The sequence below is a fragment of the Diaphorina citri genome, unplaced genomic scaffold, assembly GCF_000475195.1.
Source record: "Diaphorina citri unplaced genomic scaffold, Diaci psyllid genome assembly version 1.1 scaffold173, whole genome shotgun sequence".
NCBI lineage: Eukaryota > Metazoa > Arthropoda > Insecta > Hemiptera > Psyllidae > Diaphorina > Diaphorina citri.
The window spans coordinates 12,768-22,846 of NW_007377610.1; the positions used below are offsets into that span (position 1 = coordinate 12,768).

Genomic DNA, 10,079 nt, shown 5'->3' on the forward strand with positions numbered 1-10,079 from the left:
GAATCACATGATGAATAAATTACATGGGGATTCTAGAACAGGCCCAAGGCACATGAATCACATGATGAAAAAATTACATGGGGATTCTAGAACAGGCCCAAGGCACATGAATCACATGATGAAAAAATTACCCAAGGGATTCAATGTATAAAATCTGGCTCATACCATGTTCCATAGAACAAAAGTTATAACATTAATATTATTCTTTAAAACCATTGCATAGGTATCAAAATATTGCATAATGTAAATGTAAATGCAGTTTCTTTGTGTTATTATGTCACAACTTTGGTGCTCACTGCAGCATTGTAGGATTTTCCCAATATCTCAATAATCCTAAAATCCAATGTTTACCTACCATGCTGGCACCGGTCGCTATGCGCATTTATATGTCATAGCTACTCATTTTCCTCACGAGGCTGAGTGGGCCCCGCAACAGCCAGTCACGGAATCAATCATTTGGATGATACAAATTTCTTGACCACGCCGGGAATCGATCCCGGGTCTCCCGCGTGCAAGGCGAGCGCAGTAACCACTACACCATGAGAGCTGACAAAAATATTGCACAATGTGAAGTGTAAATTTTCAATTTCAAGCGGTATTTTCCCCTCTTCAGTAGTCTACAGTTGGTTGTCAATGACTGGAACCCATATAAAATAGGAAGGAATTAAGCAGGAAAAAAATGCACACTGTTCACTTGTTGTAATGATGTTAATAGTTTACCTGAATCTGTTGAGTCATGTTAGGTCCAATAATCCTGTGATGTATTTTGAACCCACAGCCTCTACAAGAAGCACAGGTGAACGTAGCTCCAGATTTACTACCTTTCCTGAGGAACAGAAATCATGAGATATTTGTTAGAGTCAAGTAAAAAAGCCTGAATTCATTAAAGAACAAACAATCCTATTTTGCTTCTCTTCAGGAAGAATAAATCTTTCGCCTTTTACAATTTACAATTATTTGGGGGGGGGGGGGGGAATTCCATGTAAAATGGGGCTAAACTTTTGGTAAGAAAGAACACAGCGTTGTACCTATTGAGAATTCCATGTAAAATGGTGCTAAACTTTGTGTAAGAAAGTACACAGCTGTGTACCTATCATCCTACCTAAACAGCAAGAATACTTTGTTACTTTAAAGTTTACTGATTGCATTTCAAACATATTAAATTAATCAAAACATTTCTAAAGTACCCATTGCACTACAAACCTACCCGTTGCAAGTTGAGAAAGTACCCATTGCACTACAAACCTACCCCTTGCAAGTTGAGAAAGTACCCATTACATTACAAACCTACCCGTTGCAAGTTGAGAAAGTACCCATTGCACTACAAACCTACCCGTTACAAGTTGAGAAAGTACCCATTACATTACAAACCTACCCATTGCAAGTTGAGCAGATGACACTTTTGGTGAGTTGTAACTTGGTGGTTTTACCATTGTATAGGTCTTCAAGTGATACTCTGAAGGGGGAAAAACATAAAATCAATTAATTCAAATCTTATATTATAAGAACAAGATCCATTCACTCATTCACATTTCACACACTGATTGCTCTATCTCGAGAATCACAACACCTAGAAAGCTGAAATTTGGTAGGAATATTCCTTTTATGGTCTAGGTGTGCAATAAGAAAGGATTTTGCGAAAATCTAAACCGATCCTGAGATATGATCAATTTTTGATCGCTAAAATCACCATAAGAAATACACAGAGTGCAGAGACTGAGGGAGAGAAAACTTTTCCTCGCTCGCCTAATATTGAGTTTCGTTTATGTTTTTAGTTTGATAAAAATACAAGTTCGGCCATGCCTTTTCCACAAGCTTGGCCATGCCTCGGGATGAACTAGCGGGATTCCGGAGCGAAGCGACTGGCAACTCTCGGACAGCACATATTTCACTCTCCAGCGAGACAGCACAATCTTGATTCCGGCGCGGCTACTGACAGCCTGAACAAGTGACCATGTTTTACTTCCTTACTAGAAAAAATCAAAATAATATCATTGGGGGAAAAGTGACCTTTTATTGCACCTTGCCTAAAATTAATCTTACAGCCACTCATACTAAGACATCTGACAGACATTAGAATGTGGTGGAGAAAGCTTCAGACCTAGAACTCAATCTTTTTTACCACACACATGCCAACTGTTTGACACATGGGTGGCTGGAATTGGAGGCATAACTTGATTTTTTCCTTCCCTTCTTTTAGCCAGGTTGGATTATTTCCATTTGATAAGGATAAAACTCACTTGAGTGGATGTACTGTGTCTTCACCTCGATGTGGACGACCTCTGGAATGACCACCAAATGGACCTCCCATACCAAACAGTCGACCACCGAACAACTGAGATATCAGATCATCACTGAAGTCTGCTCCACCACCACCAGCCTTCTCTTTAATACCTGCAGGGAGATGAAAATAATCTTGAATCAATAATATGGTTTGAGCAAGTAGGTAAACATAGGTAGGTAAACATAATTTCCTGAATGTTGCTACAGACTTCCATAATAAACAAACATTTGAATACTTTGCGCCAGACAGAACCTACAACATCCCCCTTAAAACAACTGATTGATCGACATGATATCATTCAAAATAAAAACAATAACCGTAAAATTCAGTCGACTTTGACAATGGTTTGAATCACCAGCTCTTTATTTTATTTCCCGTGTTTTAGTGTTAAATGTTACCGTGTTACCGATTTACATGGTTTTACGTTAGTGTTTTCGTGAAATATTGACATACCCACCTAATGGTGTTCGAATGATCGAAATGTGCATTGTGTAATATACTATAAGTAAAACATGGTATCTCAAGGCTAAATATTGAGAAATCACATTGATAGATCTCAGGTACCATATGCTTTGTACAAAACAATACAGTACTTATGTTTATTTTTTTACAACAAAGCCCCCTTTTGATATTGACACCAAAGTAGAGTAATGAATTGAGAGTCAAAACACAACAAAATGTGCTCTGAATAGAAAGAAAAGGAGTGATAAGAGGGCTTTATGGAATAACCCACAACTCCTTGATGATGAAATTTTATAAGAACATTGTAACATGTAAGGCTGATCCCAAGATCAGCATTTCTTACCTTGGATTCCATATCGGTCATAGGTAGCTCTTTTCTTTTCATCGGATAAAACTTCGTAAGCAAAGGAAATTTCTTTGAATTTATCCCCAGCTTCTGGGTTCTTGTCTGGATGAAATTCCTTTGCTAATTTACGATAAGCCTGAGAAAAAAAGCAAAAAAAGCCATTAGTAAGAATTTAAAAACAAGACTCTCCAAAAATCAAATCAGCTCCCTCCTATTTCCCTCTGGACTTGTGTACCCATGAGATAGCAAGAATACATTACAATGCAAACAAGACTCATTGGTAAACCCCATTGTTTTTTCTTCTTTGTCAAATCACTCGAGTGTGACAGTCATAGCTGTCTTTATGTTGAAATATCAAATACAAGAGTGGGTCTTGAAGTGTCATATTAAAATAATGTCCATAGAATATTAGGAATACCGTTTTCCTTTGCGTTTTATTTATTTTGTTTTAGATAACTCCACAAGGGACAAGGGCTCGCAGTCAAGCCAAAGCCACAATGAGTTCCAACTCAACATGAACACCAACTTGATTTCAACTTACCTTTTTGATTTCCTGATCTGATGCAGACTTGGACACCCCCAATACTTCATAGAGTTTAGTGTCAGCCATTGTTCACAAGCCGGTTTCGGGAAATTTCCACGGTTCTAGATTTCTAGAAGAGAAAACTGGCAGTCGAAAAAGCGACTTGCAAGTTCAAGTTGCAAGGGAGCAGAGCAAATTTTTCTATTTTTTCTTCGAAAAAAAAAAAAGAAACTTTAGAGCACCTGTGTGAACTTGGCTACAAATTATGTGCAAAAGTTCTTTTCGAAATCAGCTGTTGTAGATACGCCTTCATTTTATTTCTGCATGCAACGTGCATTCAATTTCGAAATGTAGCGCATGTTGCCTAACTTCAATTTGAAGGCGATTATTACGCATAGATTTGCACGTGTTATTTTACAAGCTACCCACTTCCTCACATTAAACTCCCCAGACCGAGTGGGGTTGGGAAAATGCCTTTTCTAGATGGTCAGTTGGTCATTCATCTGGATACCAACCAAGCGCAACTTTGCTTAACTTTAGTGATCCACTAGGAACTGATGTATTCAAATTACTATCGCTGCCGCTAGCTACCAGTTCTTAACACCTGAAGAAACTAAAGAATAACAACAATAGGTGATTGAAACTTTCTTTACATCATTAATAAATAAATTAATTATTATTTTACTTTATTGGTTTTATTTATTTATTTTTATTGACTCAGCTAAGTGTAATGGCTTATATTGAATAGCAAATACAGAATTACACATTTACACATCATTATAACGTTACTTACAATAATAATATTTTATGTTAGCACCACACAGCTTCCTATACATGCAAAGTAATGGGGAAGTAGGTGAGACATCTCACAAATCTCGCTCAGAAGATTTGACAGTCTTCCTTGTAAGCGCTAGGTCGCGGGTTCGATTTCCGCCCGGGGCAAGCTTTATCCTCAACGGACAAGGTTCGTTCTCGGAACGACTAGGTGGACCAAGTGGACTTCTAAACTTTTAATTTTGCTGACCGAAAATCTTGGACACCTTATTCAATTTTAGGTACTTACTATACCTACTGCCTACTGGTCGGATAAAGTTTTCTCTCTCTCTCTCTCTCTCTCTCTCTCTCTCTCTCTCTCTCTCTCTCTCTCTCTATTACCTACTTACCTACCCTGTCAATCATGATACCTACTTAAGTATTTATTAAACTTCCCCACAATACCTATTATCTTATTAACATACCTAAATATTAAACAAAGGATTTTTTTTATGGACAGATAATTGAATATTTCTTACTAAATTTTATTGAATACATTATTCGTTTATTTTTTAATTACGAGTAGCATGCCTAAGTAATCTACAACTTATCTAACCTAAATGGAATTTTTTCGTATCTAAATAATTGAATATTGGCTCTCAGCTCTTAAAATAGCCGAGCCAACTTTTGTTACAAATTTGTTCCTTTTTCTGGAAGCATGCGAGTCTAAATTTTGGCTCTTAGCTCATGTTAGAATGACCAACATTCCAGAAACCTCCTGTAACATGACTATTTTTTACATCCTGTAGGTAACATAATTATTTACAAGCTATAATGTTTGGTATAGTAAAAAATATATAACTCAGTTTTACACGGATTATATCAATATACAACATCATGAAATAACATAGGTATAATTTTAAATAATGTATATAAACCTTACAAAAATAATGAAATAATTGAAATCCTAGCTAAATTCACACTCTGGCGCGGGATAAATAAAATCAGGAAAACAATCTTAGCTAACAGCGTAATATTTTAACAAAGAACTAACGCTAAAATAATAAATTATAGTAAAATAATTCAATATTCCTGTTTACTGCTAGAAGTAATAATAATAATCTTCAGGTTTCGAAAATAATGCTCGTTCTACATGGCTTTCTACATGGTGGCAGGGTATAGGTACCTACCTAATACTCCCTGATGAAGCTATTCCACCAAATTACCAAGCATTCACTGTGAGCCTTTAACATATTTTTATCCCTGGTAATAATAATTATAAATATTATGTTAAAGGATTGACTAAAATTGATCTTGAATGTTCCTCGACTTTTGAAAGTCCCATATGTAGCTCAAATTGACTATTGGTAGTGTAGACACCTATACTCGGTCAATATTAGGTATTCATTCTGTATATTTTGACAACGGTCTCATGAAAAGACCCTCACACCATTTTCGGATTTCGCAGAGTTAAAAAAATAAAAACAACTTAAATAACCACAAGTAAAAACTACGTCAGTAAAAATTATTGGTATACTTCATTGACACAACAACATGGCCTCTCAGCCTTAATATAAACATAGGTATTAAATATACATCTCAAATATGTTACGTATTCCAACACAGCACTAACAACACGAGCAACAGCATCGAACCCACGGTCTCCAGTCTAGGAGTCCCACTGGTCGGTGTTATCACCACGTTGCTATGACTACCGGGTGAATCCTTAGCTAGGGCTGTGCTCAGTACTATGGAAGCCTCAGCCAGGCCCCGGGCAGACTTGACTAGAAACAGATACTGGCCTGCGTCACTTGGTGCAACAGCAGTGAAACTTAGCGTGGAGGTGTAACAGTAGGGCGAGGTGGAGTTCTGTGAAACAGAGAAACAGGGAATATGGGTGATATACTCGTATAGGTGATTCTTCAGGTGACATTTTTGTACAAAAATCACTAACATGGAAAGGAAATATTTCAAGCTCTAATCACATTAGAAGAAAATTTGGAGATTTCGCATCCATTTTCACGTCCGACCAGGAATATCAAATAAAATTTATTTTGCTTAAAGTTAAAGGGAAGTGGGAGAAAAGTTGAGCTGAAAATGCCGAAAAACGATGAAATTCTGTTTCGTGTTAATATAGGCCGGGCGGCGCTTCGAACTCTTGACGTTCGCGCGAGAATAGAGAAGAATAAAATATAGAATCGTACAGATATTTATAGGATGACACTGAATCTCACTGAAAAGTTCCTTTATCCCGGTCTAAACAAAAGGTCTGTAGTTAGTGGATGTGCCAAAATTACAAAAAATTATAGGTATACCTACCGTTAGTTTTGTAATTTCTCTCTTTAGATATACTTTCCTATTTAATTTCCAACGAAAATGGAAAGCACGTTCATACCTACTATCTGAGAGTAGGTATGTACGTAGGTATACAGAGTGAAGTGAGAGTATATTAGGTGGATAGCTACAGAGAGTGTGAGAGTAGGTAGGTATAATGTGAGAATACAAAGAAACAAATGAGAAAGCATGCTAGTTAGAATGAGAAAATATAATGTAGAGATTTCCGGTGGCATTTACATGAACATCGTCGTTTCACACATATCCGGTTAAATTGTGTTTTTTAACAACTTTGTGAAAATGAAATTACGGGGAAAATAAAAAGTTGCTAACAAAATGTCACAGCAGAAGTTCATATAAAAGTTGCTGACTACGCCTTGCCTTGTTCATATTTTATAACGTGTTACACCTACCCTAGCTCCCTACCTATCAGGACCGTATTCAGGGGAGGAGGCCGAGGGGACTCGGACCCCCCCCCCCCCCCCTTTACGGCGAGACTCTTTTCCTTCCTTTTTTTAGTTCGATTTTCATCTCCTCCAGGAATAATTAAGAAAAAAAAATGGCAAGAGACATGAAAAAGATAAAAAAGTTTAAGCGAATTAATTACTCAGATTCCTTTTAATCAATCTGTTTTTGTTATTAATTATTTATCTCACAATTCTAACAACTTTCTATATTTTCTACTCTCTCTTAACAACTTCTTTCTAGCTCGGCTGTTTATGTTAACTGCTGAGCACATTGCATAACAATGATTTTTTTTTACCAGGCGTTCATACAATTTTTATTTTAGCTTCTTTATCATCTCTTTTTTCGGTCTGATTTTTTATCTCTTTTTCTCCTCCTCCTTCTTTTGATAATTGTTCAAAGATTGCCATTATCCGTTAACGTAAAGAACAAGAATTGAAAATTTTGCACAAAAGCGGTATGATAAATTTCCAATCAAAAAAAAGTTCACAAACAATTTTTCCGTTTAAAAAATCCAAAAGGTAGCTAGGACTTTAGGACTGACATGTATTAGAGATTATTGTTTTTTGAATGTTTGAAAGTTTCAGTCAGGTACACCATATTGTTCATTGTATTAGTCAGGTATCTTACTGTTATTGTAACCTCATTTAGTCCTATTAGGGCCCATTTTTCTTTTTTTTGGGCCGCCAATGTCGCGAAAATCGCGAATTAAGAAAGTAGTTCAGATACGTGAAAAGGAAGAAAGGTAGGATGAGAGAAGAGTGGGAGAGGAGAAAGTTTTCGAGATGCGGGAAGCAGGGAAGAGAAGGAATGTAAGATTAGTCACCATGTAGTAGCTGAGAGAGTCACTATGTAGCAGTCGATAGAGTCAATATGTAGTAGCCGATAGAGTCACTATGTAGCAGCCATTAGAGTAGCTAGGAAGTAGCCATAGAGTCGTGATAGAGCGATCAAGCCTTTGAAGGGAATTTTAGTTTTGTATTCAGTTATAGTTTTTTGTGAGATCCAAAGTTAGAGAAGAGGGTGATATAGCAAGGGGGATCTCATAGAAAGTAGCTAGGAAGTAGCCATAGAGTCGTGATAGAGCGATCAAGCCTTTGAAGGGAATTTTAGTTTTGTATTCAGTTATAGTTTTTTGTGAGATCCAAAGTTAGAGAAGAGGGTGATATAGCAAGGGGGATCTCATAGAAAGTGTAATTAGTACAAGTGAAGTTTAGTAGTTGAAAGGCAGTAGTGAAGAAAGTGATTAGTAGGAAGTGTATCAGAAGTAAAGTGTAGCAGAAGACATTAAGTAAGTAGAAGAAAGACCGAGTGATTTTTTTCCAAGTACTTTGTAATCAGTAAAGACCTAATAAGTTCAATAAGAGACCTTTGTTTGTAAGTGTTAAATAACCTGTCTAAATATCAATAAACTTTATGTGTATAAATATTCCAAGTTCTAATCAGAAGTTCAAATCAAGTGTTAGTCTTTTTTCCCCATTCAAATTATTTGTAACCAGAAAGACCTAATAAGTTCAATAAGAGACCATAATTTGTCAACTGTTAAATAACCTGTCTTAAATCTCAATAAACTTTATGTGTATAAATATTCCAAGTTCTAATCAGAAGTTCAAAGTGTTAGTTTTTTTTCCCCATTCAAATTTAACAGGTTATTTGTAAGTGTTAAATAACCTGTCTGAAAATATCAATAAACTTTATGTGTATAAATATTCCAAGTTCTAATCAGAAGTTCAAAGTGTTAGTTTTTTTTCCCCATTCAAATTTAACAGGTTGTGGGTTGGGGGAACGGCGGGTTAGGAAGAAGAAGAAGGCCGAAAAAACCCCACAGCTTGTTTGGTAGCAGAGCGTGTGGTTACCCACTTTGGGTAAGAGGTAGTTCCAGTAGTTCCAGATAAACATTTTATAAAAGACAGTGAATCCAGTATCCAGTAACATTTTTCAAGTAGAAATTGCGTTCCAGTTTAAAAACATTCTCCTCATAAGTGTACATACATTTCAAAATTTCATTTCATCAACGCAGAAGAGTACAAACATTTCACGAACAAAGCAGAAGTGTAGAGGAGCAGAAGAAAATATTCATTCCAGATAAACATTTTATAAAAGACAGTGAATCCAGTAACATTTTTCAAGTAGAAATTGCGTTCCAGTTTAAAAACATTCTCCTCATAAGTGTACATACATTTCAAAATTTCATTTCATCAACGCAGAAGAGTACAAACATTTCACGAACAAAGCAGAAGTGTAGAGGAGCAGAAGAAAATACAGCCGATAGAGTCACAATGTAGTAGCCGATAGAGTCACTATGTAGCAGCCATTAGAGTAGCTAGGAAGTAGCCATTAGAGTCGCTGTGAAGTAGCCATAGAGTCTAAAAGAGAGAAGCCGATGTTTGAGGGATGGAAAGGACGTGCGATGACCTTGACCCCGTGACTTCATTCTCCTACTTCCTAAGTCCAGCGTATTCATCCGCGCGAGATGTTGTTGTTATTCAAAGATACGTAAATATTTTATTCCTTGAGAAAAATTGCTAGTAGCGAAATGTAGGTATCTAGGTACTTGGATTTTTATTCCTTTCTTTTTTGTATGTTCATGTTTTTGTCTCTAATTTTGATTTTTATTTGTATTGTTTTCTTTATCCACCATGACTACAGTTTTAAAGAGAAATTATACTAGAAGTAGGAATGAGTTGGGTGGATTAGAGGCTGTTTTATCTCAAATCGGAGATGTAGAAGACGAGTACACAGAAGAGACTGCTGAGTCTATTAGATTAGTAGTTGGTCGTTCTAAGGCCAGATTAGAGGTCTACTCTCAAAGGAGAGATTTGCTAGAAGCGGCAATAGAAGATGAGGCTCAGTTAGAGGTTTTGGTACCTCAACAGTCAGAAGAGTTGTATGAAAAGTTATCTCAGTGGATT

The 10,079-nt window shown here is 36.5% G+C and overlaps 2 protein-coding genes and 1 long non-coding RNA gene across 3 annotated transcripts in view; 1 reads left to right on the forward strand and 2 right to left on the reverse strand.

The window, feature by feature from the left end:
- Positions 1 to 3,825, reverse strand: part of LOC103505428 (dnaJ homolog subfamily A member 2) — a 5,921-nt gene extending 2,096 nt beyond the window's left edge. The window contains exons 1-5 of the mRNA XM_026820774.1: positions 3,634 to 3,825; positions 3,090 to 3,228; positions 2,241 to 2,394; positions 1,376 to 1,456; positions 721 to 826 (exon numbers count right to left, since the gene is read on the reverse strand). Of these exons, the coding sequence (XP_026676575.1) occupies positions 721 to 826; positions 1,376 to 1,456; positions 2,241 to 2,394; positions 3,090 to 3,228; positions 3,634 to 3,702 (549 nt within the window). The 5' untranslated portion in view covers positions 3,703 to 3,825. The remainder of the gene's footprint in view (positions 1 to 720; positions 827 to 1,375; positions 1,457 to 2,240; positions 2,395 to 3,089; positions 3,229 to 3,633) is intronic.
- Positions 3,826 to 4,301: 476 nt separating this feature from the next.
- Positions 4,302 to 10,079, reverse strand: part of LOC108251898 — a 53,798-nt gene continuing 48,020 nt past the window's right edge. Inside the window, exon 3 of the mRNA XM_026820767.1 lies at positions 4,302 to 6,237. Within this exon, the coding sequence (XP_026676568.1) occupies positions 5,977 to 6,237 (261 nt within the window). The 3' untranslated portion in view covers positions 4,302 to 5,976. The remainder of the gene's footprint in view (positions 6,238 to 10,079) is intronic.
- Positions 8,655 to 9,192, forward strand: LOC113465860. Its single transcript, XR_003390437.1, has 2 exons — positions 8,655 to 8,815; positions 8,937 to 9,192. It is a non-coding gene; the product is annotated as an uncharacterized LOC113465860 (long non-coding RNA).